A 16,936-nucleotide genomic window follows, 5' to 3' on the forward strand; every position below is an offset into this window, starting at 1 on the left:
AAAACGTGGTCCTATATTCATCAAGGGAGGGAGGAAAAGGGCTGAGAGATGTCATCTATTTTTCCTCTTACATTTCCACCAGAGGAAGTACTTAGTTATATTTGCATCTGGGATGCACTGATCAAATTCCTCAAGGACATATATTTAAGGGAGTTAAACTAGTAATAAACAATAACAGAGCCCAGAGCCTGTCGTAGTGGTTAAACCACATACTATATAACCACAACCCCCCCACACCATAACGGTGTGGAAATATAAAGGAAAAACATTTGCATTTAAAGCAGTAGTGTACTGTATATTGATATCCAAAAGGTTAATGAATTAAGACTTAAACCATCAACAAAAAGGTGGAATGAAAAAATGTTGTTTGTCTGAACTGAGGTTAACAGAAAGCCAGACCACGGCCCAAGCTTCGCTATTTCTGTTCAAATGTAGAAGAACAAAAAAAAGGCATGTTTGAATAATCTGGTAGATGCTTATAATTAGTATTTTCTGTGTTTTAATCACTGTTAATAAGATAATTTGTTGGTTGCAGATCTAAAGAAAAAGGTTTTTCCCTTTATGTATCCGTGGAAACAGACAAGTCCACCTTTCATAGTATGCTTCAGTATGACTTGTGGAATTACATCATGCTACAACATCAAAGTGAGAAAAAGACAAAGTTTACCTGTAGGTTATCGTTTAAAACATGATGCACCTTTAATAAAGGATGTCCATAATAGATTCACAAAAACATGTCTACATTCCCCTTTGACAACAGCAGTTTCCTTTTATATTGCACTTCCAACAACAGCATGTGTGCTTTTACTGGTACATGTAAAACTAGACGAATACACACTAAGGCAACGGGAGAAACAGGTGTTTAAACTCATCATGTAAATGATCGCATTTAAAAAAAGGAAAAGCAAGAACTTCAGCAGCAAGAATCAGACGTCTGATAAAAATATGCTTTTTAAAAGTGCAGCAATGCAGTCAAAATGAAAAACATGAGCCTGTATCAAACAAATGGATAGTTTAAAGTAGCTTTTTCAGCATTAATACGTAGTATCACCCCCTTATTGTGTAAGTCAAGAGACCAAAGCATGTGTGTGATGTAAGCACTTGTTTTACATAAAGAGCAGCACACACACACACAGACATTACGACTGACACACACTTATTTATGTAGCTGCCTTAAGAGGTCCAGACCGGTGTGTGTTGAACGATTAGTGAAATCGGGGGGGGGGGGGGTTCAGCTCAGAAACACACACACACACACACACACACACACAAGGACAATAGCAATAAATAAAACAAACATTACCACCCACGTGGAATATGCAATTTTCAAGTTAAAAACACAAACACTACTCGTGTTTCAATTTGTGCAATCGTTACTGTGCATTGTGATTTTCAGTTGTTTTGAATAATAAAATGATAACAATCAAAATATTACATGAACATAAATGGAGGCAGACAAATAAAACATTCCCGAATTGTACAATGAAAATGTGCTTTAACATTTCTAAAAATGAAGGTAGTCCATTAATACCTTTCGCAAATTTAACTTTCATTCAACGACGACGCAATTTGTTTTTCGCCTGTAACTTCAGCCCTTGATTTGGTTAAACTAGAAACACTTTTACAACCTGAATTATGATTATTTTTAGATTAGAAGTGTTATAAATGTATGTAATGCTTATATCTACACAGTTCAATCAGTAATAATATAACCGATCGATTAATTAAATAATTCAAACAGGAAATTGCTCTCAACATTAACTTCCTAAAGGCTCCCGCCTTCTTTCAAATTGTCATAGAAACGCTTGTACTTGTATCATCAAAGTCAATATTAAGATCAACATTTCCTCTATTAATGAAGGTTTGTCTGTTGATTAAAAGCCAAAACAAGACACGCGCGCGCACACACACACACACACACGCACACACAGTTTAGCGTTGAGTCGTGCTTTGTGGAATAATAATCGGTGTACAAGCAATGCCCGCAAAGGATTCTGGGAAGTGCAAGTCCCTCTCCCACTCGTCCTTCTCCGTGTTGTACACCTGCACGATGCTCGTGACGTTGTTCAGGTGCCAGTTGTAACCACCGACGATGTAGATCTTTCCGTCCAGTAAGCAGCAGCCGGCCTCAGACTGCCCCGCCCTCATGGGGCTGACGGTGGTCCACTGGTCGCTCTCCGGGACGTAGTACTCGACCGCGAGCACGTCGAAACAGCGGTCCACGTGGTCCATGCGGCCCCCCAGAGCGTAAACCCGATCCCCGGAGCCGATCATAGCGTGCAACACTCTGGGTTCATTCATCGGCGCCCTGAAGTCCCACTGGTCCGACGCCGGGTCGTAGCAGTGGAGGGTTTTCTTGTCCTCCAGCGAGACGCCGTAACCCCCGGAGACGTAGAGCCGCTCTCCGCAGGAAGTCCCTGCGTGACCCCAGATCCGGCGTTTCAGCGGCTCCACGTTAGTCCACTCGTTCTTCTTCGGGCAGTAACACTCCACGGACGACAGGCTGCCGGATCGGTTGCGCCCGCCGGTGGCGTACAGCCGACCACGCAGCACGTTGAGCTGAAATTGGATGCGTGCCTCCTGCAGTGGTTGGATGCGCAGCCAGCGGCTCAGGTGCGGGTCGTAGCGGAAGCAGCTGTCCACGGCACCCTCGCCGCTGCGGTACTGCAGGTGCTGCCCGCCCACGACGTACACAAAGTTGTCGAGCACGGCGACGCACGCATGGCTGCAGCCGGCCTCCATCTCCGTCAGTTCCTTGAACTGGCGGGCGGTGGCGTCGGGGAGGTGGTACACCTTGGCGCTCACCGTGCGGTCGTTGTCCGTGTACGGCGTACCGCCGAAGGCGATGACGGACAGGACGTCGGAGCGTATGAGCGTCCGCGGCGAGCGCATTTCGTGCTGCCGGAAGGGAAGGATCTGGTAGTTGAAGGCCTCGAGGAGATACTGCCGGCACATGACGTCCTCCACCATGACGTCCACCGTCTGCACGCTGTCCACCAGCTCTGAGGAACGCATGAGTGGGAAGCGCACATGGCAGAGGACGCCGCTGGCTCGGGCGCGGCGGGACTCGTCGTGCCGGAGCCACCGGACAGCGGCGTGGAAGAGGTCAATTTCGCTGCAGTTCTTCAGCTTGTTGCTTTGCAGGAAGAAGACGAGGCGCTCGGCGGGGATGTGCAGGAAGTCGTCCTCCTCGGCGATCTGGAGGAAGTGGCGGAAGGTGAAGGCGTCCACGGACTCTTTGAGGGAAGACAGGCTGAAGGCGGCGGCCATCTGGCCGATGTGCAGGCAGGTCTCCACACTCATCGCCGACTTGAGGAACTCCTCACAGAGCTCCACCACCGGGACCATCTGGAGGAACACGGCAGCCCCGAGGACGTCCTGGATGCAGTCTAGGTCCAACGTGACCTCCGAGCTGTAGGCGAAGTCGATGATGTGTTTCAGGCCGCGGGCCGACAGACCCTTCAGCTCGATGGTGTCTTGGTTTGTCTCCCTCATGCCTCCGGTGAACATCGCTCTGTAACACAAGAAGAAGTCAGTGAGCTTACATGAAGAATCCATCTGTTATTAATGCAAGGCATGAATATTGTATGACTGAAGTCAGAGCACTTGTATGATGTGAAATAACATTTTCTTATTTCTGGATTATCGTTTTGTTTAGGTGTCCATGACCAGATTTAGGTGAACTACTATCAAATGAGAAAAATTGTGGAAAAATAAAGTATTTCGTAATCTATTGGTTTATTTATCCAATTTATTAATCTATAATTTTAAAATACCCCCCCCTTAAATTCCTCCCCACCAACTGAATTGCTTTGAATAGAAGTCGATCTTGTGACCCTGCAACAGTGCACTCAGTGTAAATTGCTCTGGGTAAGAGCAATCGGCTTAAGTGCTTCCGAATTTAAAATGAAAAAAGAAAAACGGGACGGTGAGAAATCTCGTGATTCAGACTAACCTGAAGTAATCACTACAGGCAGCCAGCACAGCTCTGTGGACCTGGAAGCGCTCTTCATTGATGGCCAGCACAACGTCAAGTAGTTGGCCCTGAGCCCGCAAAACTGACAAGCCCCGGAGGAGGGTGGCACTGTGGCCTGAGGCTGAGAACGTACAGCGCAGGGTGCTATTCTTGTTAGCCATACTGGAAAGAAAGAAATGGCCTTGTCAACAATCACTTATATATACTGTATATATATAGATATATATCACGTTTTATTTTCCAGGTGTGAGAGTTTATTAATTGTGTCAATATAATAAGTGGCCAACCTGCTTTGTTAAAATAAGCCCCCCCTCCTTAAAAAATGCATCTAATCACATAGAAGGCAGATTACAGATGATAAAACTCACAACATGGAAGGGAATGATCCCATTGTTCGAGTCCCAACAAACATTCAGATCACAATTTTTAATACCAGGGTAGAAATGAGGTCATGAAATATTGAATTAAAATGGACTAAAAGCACTAGAGCGTTTAGGCTTGCGAGTACATGGACCAAAAAAAAAAATAGAATATCCAACACTCATAGTTTGTTTTTTTTAATGTGCTGTTATTAGCTAAATAAAAAAAGGGAAATTAAGCTGACTTGAGTCGATTGAGTAAATTAAGTTTTAGATATTAGGCTGTTGTTTTTGAAGAAGCAGACAAACTCTGGACTTAACTTCACTAAGTGATGGCTTATTTTAAGATGATATAAGATAAGATAAGATAAGCCTTAATTAGTCCCATGGCTTAAAACAAAAGTGTCAAAAATCAGTTTTTTCATTACATATGTATTCGCCCCAAATATAAAGTGGCACTTTAATGAATTTCTATTCCTTTGATATTCTTTTATTTATTTATTTTAATTCGCTTATTTTTATTTTTTACAATTATTTTCTATGCTTGTTTTTATTTTTTATAATTATTTTGTATATGCGTTTCTTTCCAATGCTTTTAATGTTTTATGTAAAGCACTTTGAATTACCTTGTTGTTGAAAGCTGCAAATAAAATTGCCTTGCTTATCAGTTGATAGGCCTCATTATTAAACTTACAGATCATAATCTAAATGAGTCTAAAGTGATGAAAGCAAGCAAACAGACCTTCTTCACCTTCTCATGTCTGTTTCCTGTCAGGTCTGTTATAATAACATTGGTGGTCTGCGCCTAACTTCAACGTAGTTAAGGTTAATTTATCATAACAATGATATTAACTAGACAATCATTAATAAATTAGACCTAACAAATGTGAACAAATGTGTTGCAAAACACAAAATATTCGGCTACTCTCTAAATGTGACATTTGTTGCATCCTTTAATCCCAGTGTTGGACGCCCGGAGGCCCGGACAGATCCTCGGTGTTTCCCCAGAGCAACGCCGGGAAGCAGGACGCGCCAGTGTGCTTGAACTGGAGGGGGGGGGGAGCTGTAGTCACACACACACACACGTAGACCCACGCAACATACCCCCCCCCCCCCCCCCCCCCCCCCGCCCCAAATCCACTCCACTCACCTGCTCTGTGAATGTTTCGAAGCAATATCCCCGCCATCCGACTCCGCCATCTTCTAGCACAGAGCAACACCACGCATGGGGCATGTTCGGTAACGTTACTGGAAGGTCACAGCCACGACGGGCCTACTCATGGTGTTAAAAAAAAAAAAAACACTCCGGAAAACAGCCCGTTTATCAGGCGCGGGCGGAGAGCGGCCGCCTGTCTCCTCCTGTGGGTGAACCGTGGTGAAAGATGACCTCTCCTACCGGCTGTTTACTGCGCGTCCTTTCTCTGCACTGACAGCTTGTGTCCACTGGGTGTCGCCACCGTACCACGTACAGCTAGATAGCTAGATAGCTAGATAGCTAGATAGCTAGCTAGATAGACAGACAGACAGACAGACAGACAGACAGATAGATAGATAGATAGATAGATAGATAGATAGATAGATAGATAGATAGATAGATAGATAGATAGATAGATAGATAGATAGATAGATAGATAGATACTATAATGGTCCTCATTTACTCATTTGTATAATCTAAATGATGAATGTTTTATTTGTATCCATATTATTATTGGGTCATTATTAATGATACATTAATGTGTAAGCCTACAATCTGGTGCCATCCTCAAAGATTTCCCATAAAACATATTTCAATACTTCATCTTGTTGTGTTACATTATGCTCCTCTCCAATGCTCCTCTCGTACAGAATTCACCTCCTCAAGACGAAAGTGCAAGTGATTTCGGTGTGAAACTGGTAGCTTTGTCTAAACAGGAAACGGGGAAAAGAATGAGGATCTAAGAGGAGGACAGTTACGGCTCCAGGACCACAACACAAGCTGGAAAGTTTAATCATCAGTTACAGTAAAAAAAAAACATTCACATGCACGAAATCAAGCCACAGACCGTAGTGGTCATTGTGACGTCACCCGTTGGTTTGTGGACTACGGTTTTGAAGTTTCGAGTTTTGGATTTTGGCCTTCGCCATCTTGGATTTCTTTTGCAGCCAGTGAACAGAAGCGACCATATTTGGACTGCGGAGGAGCTAACGGTTGGATTGGATCTGGATTCTGCAGTGAAGTTCATAACAAAGCTAACTTCCATAATTGGAGGTCAACTTTACAGCTAAGTAATGAAGTCATCTTAGCTCACTGCATTGGTAGCTTGATTGCGACCTGTCAATCACAAGGAAGCCCCGCCCCTAAAGCATGCCCTGCTTTATGGTCTATTTCACTCAATGGGACAGTAATTTATTAAATGAATGCAAGCTTTACTCGTGTTCGTGTAACCATCACGTTAGCTCTTGCATTCAACAGTTGTTGTTGTTGTTGAGGGATCCAGCTAACTTCTGGGGTGTTGGCCTGGTCAACGCTGCACCACTCTAGAGTCAACATTTACTTTTAGTTTCAGTCTGCTGAAGAAGAGTAGGTGTTCGTTTATGAATCCGTCCTCTGAAGTATGCAGAAACGTAAAAAAAACAAACATTCTGCTGACCAAGACAGAAACCGGTTTCCGCCAGTTTATTGTTGATTATGAATTCAATGTAAAATTAAAAAAAAAAAAGAGCAGAATGACTTCAAAGAGTCGTCACTTTCAGAATGGCTGTTGTGTCTGTCTGCCGGTGTGTCAAACCAAACCCCCCCTCCTGACACTTGTGGTTTTTGCTGTAACAATAAAACCAGCAGAGACCTGAAACTTCTCTGACATTTCTGAGAAAGACAGCTGAGTTACATGAAGGCAGGTTGAATCTATGGACTCTTTCAAGCCGAAGAATGGGCCTTCGAGACGTTCCACTGAACCTCATGGAAACTTTGAAATGCTGGAGTTCACTACACGAATACACTGTTGTGTTGATGTTCCTCATAACGGTCACCAAAGGTAAATACTACTTTCCCCTTTCTTCATTGAAGTGATTGATAGATTTTCTTTCTGATCGCATCACAACAGGGAAGAATACGAGTCAGGCATGTGAAAGTAACAATTATTTGGCAGTGAGAGTTAAACACGGTGTCGGTTAGCTTATCAGCATCGTGTGGTTTTTCACTAACATGACTGTATCTACAGAGCGCCGCGCTGCTCCGTGCAGCCGCATCCAAGTACTTTCATAATCTAAACTGATATTTCACATATTGTTTTTTTTTCCCATTTCATAAATAGGAAGTCTGTTTTCTCAGTTTTTAGTTGTATTTGATTTCCAGTCAATATGGCCACAGCGTCAAAATAACAAGCTTCCCAGAGTTACAATGGAGGATATAACCGAGAGGTAACTTTAAAATGATGATATGAAAAGGCTGCATAAAATAAAACTGCAGCTTCAGCCTTTTTAAACCTTTTTTATTTTATTTTACATTCCTTTGTGTTTTGGTGTTGAAGGAAAATGTGTTGGTTTGACTTTAAATTATATTTTCATGTGAAAAACTCATACAGCTACTACTGTACTGTATTCATTCTACAACTAACTATAAAACTAATGAGGATATAAAACATGAAACAAATCAAAACAATTTGTCTCATCTTAAATTGTGTCATGTAATCTGGCTTAAAACAAGAAACTCATTTTTTTTTACATGTCTTCTTTGGGTTTTGTTGCTGAAGGAAAAATGTGTTCATTTGAATGTAAATTATATTTTTATGTGTCATATTCATGCATACAAGTTTTACACTGAACGTTTTATTATAAGGGCTTGCAACCTGGTGGTAAAGAGGTCAGAGGCATGTAATTCTGTTATTACTGTGAGCTACTTTATATCGTGAATTGTTCTGTATAAAAATAATTGAAATGCCCAAAATGGAAGATTTAACTTTTTCCCCTCCTGAACATTGTTCATCACAGCAAAAAAGCAAACAATTACCGCTACTACTACAGTACTACTGCTACTACAGCTACAACTGTACTATATTAATTCTACAACTAACAATAAAACAAATGAGGATAATAAAACGTTAAAAAAATCAAAAGCTAAAATACTGTCCAAACAATTTGTTTAATCTTAAATTGTGTCATGTAATCCGTCTAAAAACAAGATAATCTATTATTTATTTATTTTTTACATTTCTTCTTTGGGGTTTGTTGCTGGAGTAAATATTTCTATGAATGTCAGAAATTAATAAATGAGATCATGTTAAACATGTTACTCCTATAGGGTTAGCTTGCGAGGCTCCTTCCAGTCCCGAGTGCTTCAAAAGAAACGCTGACGAGTCCGTTTACATGTGTGAATGGAACATGAACACAACCGAGAGCCACGTGAAATTTGACCTTCATGTTGAGTGAGTATTTGTCTGTTACTCGACCTGCAATATTTTTGAAATTGTAACATCAACCGACAACTTGTCCGTGGTGACAAAGAACTGAATTGCTTTTGAATTTAGCTCAGCTTGTCTCCATCTGAAGGCAACAAAATACAGATTTAACAAATTAGATAACGTGTTTATTTGTTGAGTTTTAGAGGTTAAAATGTTTTTTCTTCTCTGGTTGATTTTGTTAACATTGGAATAAAGTCAGACTAAAGCTGGAATAAACAATCTTAAAAGGAACTTGTTTACTTACTCATCTAAAAACATCCTGTTCATACTTTTAATAATTTGTCAATCAAACTATTCTAACTGTTCTTTATGGTGATGCAATTCATTGAGTTGATTTACTTTTATATGTATTTTGTCTTTTCATAGTTGAGGGCTATTACCCGTCAATGACAATGCACGCATATACCTGAAGTATCAGTATCAATAAATAATTGTTCAATAATTATGCATTGTTTTAATACAGAACACACTTATTTAAAAAAAAGAGTACCAATATAAATGTTATTCGTACCATAAACTTTTGAAAATTAGCAAATAAAAAAAAAACCTTACACTGCCTGCAGTGGAATGATCATCCACTAGAGGGCGGAATACATACTGTATATCAGGTCATATACAACAGGTTTTTAAGGAACGTATTGATCATTCATCATCGTTGATAAGATAGAGGTTTCAGAAACATTTGAAGATAAAATAGGTTAACATAGCCTACACCTTCTGGTCCAATGCTGCGGACTCAACACTAGCTCTACATAATTCACTTGCAGGAAGAAAACATTCAGGAGCATCCAGACGACGTGTCTGCTCAGCAATAAGCCGCTCGTCGTGGAGCAGACGTGTCAGACGAGTGTGCTCAACGAGGAGTGCTTCATTGTGTATCGCGTTGTACCCATCTGGGTGGAAGCTCGCGTCGGGAACTCCAGCTGCATATCGACCAGGAGGTCCGTTGTACTCTGGGACACAGGTACCGGATGATCTCCCGCCTTTCTACCCAAGTTAACAAGAGATTATTAACGGAGATAAAGTACAAAAGTATGAGGGCGTATTAGGGCCAATGTAGGTCAAAAAAATATAGCCTAACGGAGCGGAGAGAGGGGGCAATATTCCGACAAAAAAGTTGTCATTTTCGAGTTTATTAAGTGGCAAATTTGCCAGTTTTTAAAAAAATTTTTTTTTATGTAGACCTACTACAAAACGTTGTCTAATGTCGAACGTGTACATATAGCCAATCAAAAAAAAATTGCTTGGTTCCACAACTTCAGCTAACACCGGATGTTTGCCGTGAAAACAAGTGAAAACTACTGCTAGCATCTCAAGCCCAACCGCCCCCGATCAATAAACACCCATAAGATGACAATTTGGCCCATATAAATAAAAAACAACAATAACCATTAACTGCCATCATCCTAAGGACCTTAACAAGGCGTTGTCACACATTGTGATGTATTAATTAGAAAAATAAATGTACATTCATGGGAAGTTAGCTAGCATAGATGACGGCTGTTAGCATCGTAAATATATTACTTTATAAAGTTGTTAATTTGCCACTTTAGAAACTTGCAAATTTGTCACTTTATAAACTCGGAAATATGCCACTCTTTTTCTCAGAATATTGCCCCCCTCTCTTGGCTCCGTTATTTTGTTTTTTCTTACAGTGGCCCTAAAACGCCATTGTACAAAAGTGTATGTTTATATAGTAAATACATGTGAAATTCTTTCCCTCAACAGTTAAGTATGAGGCACCTCTAAATATTTCAATGTCCTGGTTAAAAAGTGACCTCAACTTAAACTGGACAGCTGCAGAGGAGCATCCGGCTTTTGCCGAAATCCGGTTGCGACATGACGAACAGCCCATGTGGGAAAAAGTGAGGAACATTTTGTAACCAAAATTGAATTAATCTGAAGCTTCTATTTAAATTAACATATTTAATCTTTTGTCCTTGTTGCTGTGACAGAGAACAACAAATACCACCAGTGACACTTTCACATGTGAGTCTCTTTTGAGTGAATGATTCAGACATTTTTTTAAGGCTTTTGTTCTTGGGGATCTATTTCTGAGATGGATCATACCAATGGTTTTTGTATGTTTTAGCCCCCAAATTTTAATTATCATATTAACATCACTGCCAACCAAGGTTTTTAGACTTTTTGATTCTGCGACCTCTGAGATTACTACACATGTAAACAATAAAAGTGTGGGGCTGGAGTTATTGTAGATTTTTCTCATTGTCAACAAATACCATAAAAAAGACAAGGAAGTTACTTTACTTTTTTATTGAAAATGTAAATCTTTAAATTGATTCCAAATAGAGTTTCATTTTTCTCTTTTTAAAGGTTTGATATAACACCTCGGCCCATCAGACTTTGAAAATTGTTTTTAAATTAGTTTAATTCATTGGTGGCTTTTTGTGTGGAGGAAACTAAAAAAATTTAAATGTCAAATCTATCTCTGTTTTTTCTTTTTTCTTTTTAATCTTTTATACAAACAGACCACGCCCTGGTTCAGAACCTGTTGAAAGATTCGGTTTACCAGGTTCAAATCAGACATCGGTCCACACAGGCCCGTAACCCACTGTGGAGCGACTGGTCTCTGGTCATCACGGTTCCTGCAGGTGAAGTCAAAGATTTCATCGTTTAGGCTGAAACTAGAGTTACCATTACTCAGTGTCCATTAAATAGCCTGCTCAATATTGTTTTTTTTTTGTTTTGACTGCAGATCTTGAACAGAAACCCGAAGTCACTGTGACAACGACACTTTTGAATGGCGCTCGTAAGGTGATGCTAACATGGAAGGTGAGGCCAGTGATGGAAAAACTACACCATAATCCATAGTGTCATCTTGTCAGATTATATTAATATTTGACATATTCAAGTTTTACACTAAAGGACAATTTCTGAGAATTGTTTAACTGGTATGTAAACCTCCGTGTGTGCTCTAATTTCTTTTGGGACCAACAATGCGTGTCATACTGGTGCTTTCTACCACTTTGTGTGGACTTCATTCACCTGTTGCCTTTGCTGTGTTTGTGCCTTTCTGCTGTTTAGCCGATGCCCCACGCTGCTGCAGTCAGAGGAGTGACGTACAGCCTGACGGACACACAGTCGTCTCACGGATGTCCTTGTGAGGAAAACAGAAATCCCATCAACGCCAGCGGACACACTGCTTACGTCTCGCTATCTGCTGTCAACATCTCCATCATCGCCAGAAACGAAGCCGGGTATTCTCCACCCGCAATCATACAACTACCCACCGACCCTACTGCAGATTTAAAAAGTAGGCCAAAGTGTTTTAGGGCCACTGTAGGAAAAAAAACAAAAAAACAGAGCCGAGAGAGGGAGGCAATAATCTGAGAAAAAAAGTTGCAAATTTGCGAGTTTATAAAGTCATATGTTTACGATGCTAGTGGTAGTTTTTACCGTGTTGTCATAGCAATGGCAAACATCCGGTGTTAGCGGAACCAAACAACTTGTTTATATCCGCTATATTATGTATACGTTCAAAATGAGAAATACTTTTCTTGTAGGTCTACATAAAAAAAAGTAGCAAATTTGTGAGAGCCTACGAGAAAATGATTTCTAATGCGGAACGTGTACATATAGCCGATATATACAAGTTGCTTGGTTCTGCTAACACCCGATGTTGGCCGTTGCTATAACAACGAGTGAAAGCTAACACTTCCAAGCCCAACCAACCCGATCATTAAACACCCATAAGATGACAATTTGGCCCCATATAAATGAAAACCAACAATAACCATCAACTGCCATCACCCTAAGACCTTAACGAGGCATTGTCACACATTGTGTTGAAATAATTAGAAAAATAAATGCGTTCATTCATGGGAAGTTAGCTAGCATAAATGCCGATTGTTAGCATCACTTTATAAACTTGCAAATTCAAGACTTTTTTCCTTGAAATATTGTCCCCCTCTCTCTGACGTTTTTTTTTCTACAGGGGCCCTAAAACGCAGCTGTATGTGTATGTGTGTGTGCGTGTGTCACATAATATGTATAATCCTTCATGCCATCGATTCTTAAAAGGCTGTTTATCGCCCTGGCAGTTTGTGAGACAACATTATTGGACGACAAGTTAAAAAAGAAAATTTGCCTCGAGTTGTATGAGCTCCAAGACGGAGATTCGAGGCCAGGAAATGTGATCACCTTAACAACGAGGAACAGCAAAAAAGAAAGGAAGCAAATAAAAATGAGTAAGTTGTATAATGAGTGCTTTGGGAAAGATAAAAAACAAAAAAACAAGACAGGATGTAAACAAAATCAATACACCAAATTATAATACAGTAAAGCTAATCCTCGGCCTATCATGTTGTAGATAACGTGTTAAATCTCTTTCTGTTACAGACTTAAAGGATTACGTTCGATACCTTTACTTTGAACACATATGCCATGGTGGGAAACCACAGACGGTTAAAATGTGCCTCTTCTATCAAAAAGAGGGAGGTAAGTGTCTTTAAATGAGATTTCAATGCGAGGCGTACAAATATCGGACACTCGATTAAGTTGGTCCTCCAAATAAAACAACCTGACTGCAAATATTCAATCCATATCATCATTACACATGTTCAAGAATGCCCTGTCTTCTCATTTTAGGATCCTTGACACAATAATGTCACTAATTAATCATCTATTTTGTTACTGCTGTTATATATACTCTTTGAAATTACATCCTCTGTTATTTTTCTCGATGAGTAGTACCTTCCCATCTTTTTAAAAATGTAATTCAATTGTGTATGTGTGTTTCTGTTAAATGTGTTAAATTGTGGAGGGAGTTTATAAAGACTTTTCCAATAATAGAATACATTGACAGTCGGTCGCTCCATCGCTTTGGTCCAGACAGAAATCAGAGAAATGAAAGCATCAAAGCACTATAGTTTGTCTCCACTGTAGAAGGAAAAAAAGAAATAACCTAGGTTTTCTTGTTCTCTCCTTCAGCTCCACTCAGAGAACCCCTGGAACTTAATGCTTTTAACGAAACGTACACTTCGGCTATCTTGACGTGGAGAGCGATTCCCTCCGCGGACCAGCGAGGTTTCCTCACACACTACAGCCTCTGCAGCATGAAAATCAGCTCAAAGGATGAGCCAAAAGGTGTAAAGCACCAAAACAGATATTTTATCACACAACAACACTTCACCGACTTTTGGATAGGCCGTGTGAGAAAAGGAAACTGTTTCAGTGTTAAAATTATTTTTTTTTAATACCACATCTCATTTTTTATCAGTGTGCCACAACATATCGGCCTCACTGATACAATACCGTCTGGAGGACTTGACCCCGGGAGTGAAATACAACATCAGCCTGGTTGGTGTGACCCGAATGGGAGAAGGACCTGAAGCCATATTAACTTTCAACACACTCCCAGAGGAGAATATGAGCGGTATCATTCAACAGCTTTTTTGTTGTTGTTAAATTCAAGTCAATACAAAAACAGCACTTCTACTATGTGGCTGTGAACAAATTTCTCCATTTTTTTGCTCCCCTGAAATTAGTGTGGTGGAGTCTTGGGTTCATGGTTCTGTTTTTCTTCATCACGACAATGTGCACCTATACCTGTAAGAGGTAGGTGATCCTTACTGTGAATATTGTATTAATGTGCCTAACAAAGTATGCAAAAGGACTTTGAAAGCGGATTCATTAATGATCAAAGCACCTTTTCAAATCATTCCGATGGTTTAATTTTGTGATCATCGGTGCAGAGTGAAGTCTATATGTGCGAATGGCTTTCGTTTCTGTTTCACATGCAATCCGTTCATCCTAATTGGCTTCTTTTTAAACACTTAGAATCCAAAACAAGATCTTCCCTCCTGTGCCGATGCCCGTTTTCCCAGATTTCATCCCTTATCAACCGGAGAGTCAGGTAAGAGACCTATCAGGCATTTGCAGCCGACCTTTTTGTCATGTATACGCTGTAGTCAGAGGCGCTGTTTGTGAACAGGCAAGGCAGGCAACTGCTTGGGGCCCCGAGTTGCCAGGGGGCCCCCGAGACTCGGCCCAAGGGCTGTTTTATGAATGTTTAAAAAATCAATTTGATGCCCGCCCGCCGCCGCCGCCGCCGCTGCACATTTTGTAGATGTATATTTTCAACTAAGGCTTTGTTAAAGTTATTTCTGTTATTTAAATTTGTATTTTATATTTGATGCCAAATGTGCAGACAAGCACCTTGTTATTTAGTTAGTTATTATATTGTTTTTATTGTTCTTGACATTTATATATGCACATTTTGAATATAAAAAACGTTGGTTTCATACATCTTTCGTTGGCGTCAGATTATTTAGAAGATTATTATTGTTATTGTTTAGTCAGAAGGGCCCCACTGAAAATTTTGCTTGGGGCCCCAACAGACTCTAGAATCGCCTCTGGCTGTAGTTCACATGTACCAGGGGAGAGGTTTGGAACTTGTTTAACCTTTTTTGTTGGCTAATGCCTTGCACTCTTCTCCCACTTACCTGTTGCGCTTTTGATTTTTTGGTGTTGAGTGGCCTAGAAGGTAGTAAAGAAGAAGTCAGACGAAGGGAGATTTTAAATTTTGCCCAGGGAAGTAGATGAAACAGAGCAAAGTCCCGAATGAATCAGTTTAACTGATGATTTAACCAGAAAGCAGAACTCTGATTCAGGATTCAAAGAGTTTATTATCATATGCACAGTAAAGAACCAGATTTCTCTGTACAACGAAATTCTTCATTTGCTGTCGACAGAATGGCAGATGATTTTTGTCCAAAAAGTTTTTTTTTGTCATTTACCTTCTGTTCTGTTTTTGCTTTAAAGCTCTAGTCTACGATTTAAAAGATTTGAAAAAAGCATCCCCCCATGCATTGTTCTCTGTGCATATGGCAATAAAGTTTGTAATCTTGAATCCTCTGCTAATGTGACCTCCAACAGGAGTGTCTGGAGAGAAAGGAGGTGTTGCACGAGGTGACGCTGCACCAGCATCCAGAGAGCAAGTCGATCCCTGAGGACGCGGAGGAGACCACCGTCCTCACGGAAGAGTGGGACGAAGGCATGGACGAGGACGGTAACCACGACTCGGGCGACTCAAGGGTGTCGAGAGGAACCGGCGACGAGTGTCCCCCCGGCTCCACGGGGGAAGAGGCCCTGAGGAGCTCCACGGAAGGAGAGATCACGGATCTAGAACAGGTGGACAACGAGATCGCCATGCTGATCTACAGGAATGGTTTGGTCTTCGACGTGAAGACGGACTCGCCTTAAAATGGATACTTAATGACCTCACAGCACAAATGTTTCATTCTAAAGTTCATGTATGTAACTTTTTTTTTCTTCAAAGAAGTCAATAAATCGTATCCTATATGTTAGCAAATCCTGGGTTCAGACAAAAACACTCAACAACTTGTTACCCTGGTTCGAAAGATGGGCCAGGACAACACTTGTTTCTTTATTTATACAAGGCATAGCGATAATCATACCTCCTGGAACAGCTCCTATCACCAGCCTGGTTAGGGCATCCTTAAATCTGTCCTAATTTATAACCCCGCCTTCCTCTGGCCTTCCTCTGGCAGCTACAACCTATTGATCATGATCTCGAGATGATGAATTCCGACGACTTTAGTCTTTTGCCTTCACAATGTTTCACTAATTACGTGAATTTATTAAATCTACTATCTGCATTGGCACACCGTTTTGTGCAGATATTCATGGTCCTCAGCTGACGAACCTTAATGACTTTGGTGCTCCCCTGACATTTAATTCAGATTGATATTTTTGGATTATGAGTGAAATAGCTCCACAACTATTTGATGAATTACATTTTCTACATTTACGGTACTCAGAGAATGAATACTGCCTTTGGTGAACTTCTTTTATCTAGCACCATCATTCATCATCAGGGTCAAAATGTCTATTTGTTAAGCAAATTTTAACATATTCTAAACTGAAACACTCAATTCAATAATTAGTACATTAGAATTACACTGGAGTGGATTTGAAGTCAAAGAGCCTGAACACATGACCTGAACCATTTCTGCAGCATAGCATTTAGCTTTTTTGAAATGTATTATTTCTCTTTAACGTTCTTTTATTTAAACGCTATCTGGCCAATTATTACGTTAATTTCACTGTGACTGCAAAAATGTATTTTGGACCTCAACCTTTAAAAACTGTTAGGTTTCCTTTACAATAAACATTACAAC

The 16,936-nt window shown here is 40.5% G+C and overlaps 2 protein-coding genes across 3 annotated transcripts; one reads left to right on the forward strand and one right to left on the reverse strand.

Annotated features, from left to right (window-relative positions):
- Positions 1-685: 685 nt before the first annotated feature.
- klhl26 (kelch-like family member 26) lies at positions 686-5,749 on the reverse strand. 2 transcript variants are annotated; one of them, XM_084011298.1, is made up of 3 exons: positions 5,486-5,749; positions 3,956-4,138; positions 686-3,514 (listed from the first exon to the last, which is right to left on the reverse strand). In XM_084011298.1, the coding sequence occupies exons 1-3, from the start codon at positions 5,533-5,535 to the stop codon at positions 1,933-1,935; spliced, it is 1,815 nt and encodes a 604-aa protein (XP_083867424.1). In that variant the 5' UTR covers positions 5,536-5,749; the 3' UTR covers positions 686-1,932. The 2 variants fall into 2 exon arrangements, with proteins under 2 accessions (XP_083867424.1, XP_083867425.1); XM_084011299.1 differs by lacking the exon at positions 3,956-4,138.
- Positions 5,750-7,163: 1,414 nt separating this feature from the next.
- Positions 7,164-16,097, forward strand: il12rb1 (interleukin 12 receptor subunit beta 1). The gene is made up of 15 exons (XM_084011056.1): positions 7,164-7,349; positions 8,615-8,738; positions 9,542-9,738; positions 10,503-10,639; positions 10,730-10,763; positions 11,264-11,386; positions 11,491-11,567; positions 11,820-12,048; positions 12,836-12,982; positions 13,134-13,232; positions 13,725-13,880; positions 14,014-14,169; positions 14,282-14,351; positions 14,574-14,649; positions 15,672-16,097. Exons 1-15 carry the CDS (start codon positions 7,244-7,246, stop codon positions 15,996-15,998), a joined length of 2,058 nt encoding a protein of 685 aa, XP_083867182.1. The 5' UTR covers positions 7,164-7,243; the 3' UTR covers positions 15,999-16,097.
- The last annotated feature ends 839 nt before the right edge of the window (positions 16,098-16,936 follow it).

This window comes from Eutrigla gurnardus (genome assembly GCF_963514095.1).
Source record: "Eutrigla gurnardus genome assembly, chromosome: 6".
NCBI classification, from domain to species: Eukaryota; Metazoa; Chordata; class Actinopteri; order Perciformes; family Triglidae; genus Eutrigla; species Eutrigla gurnardus.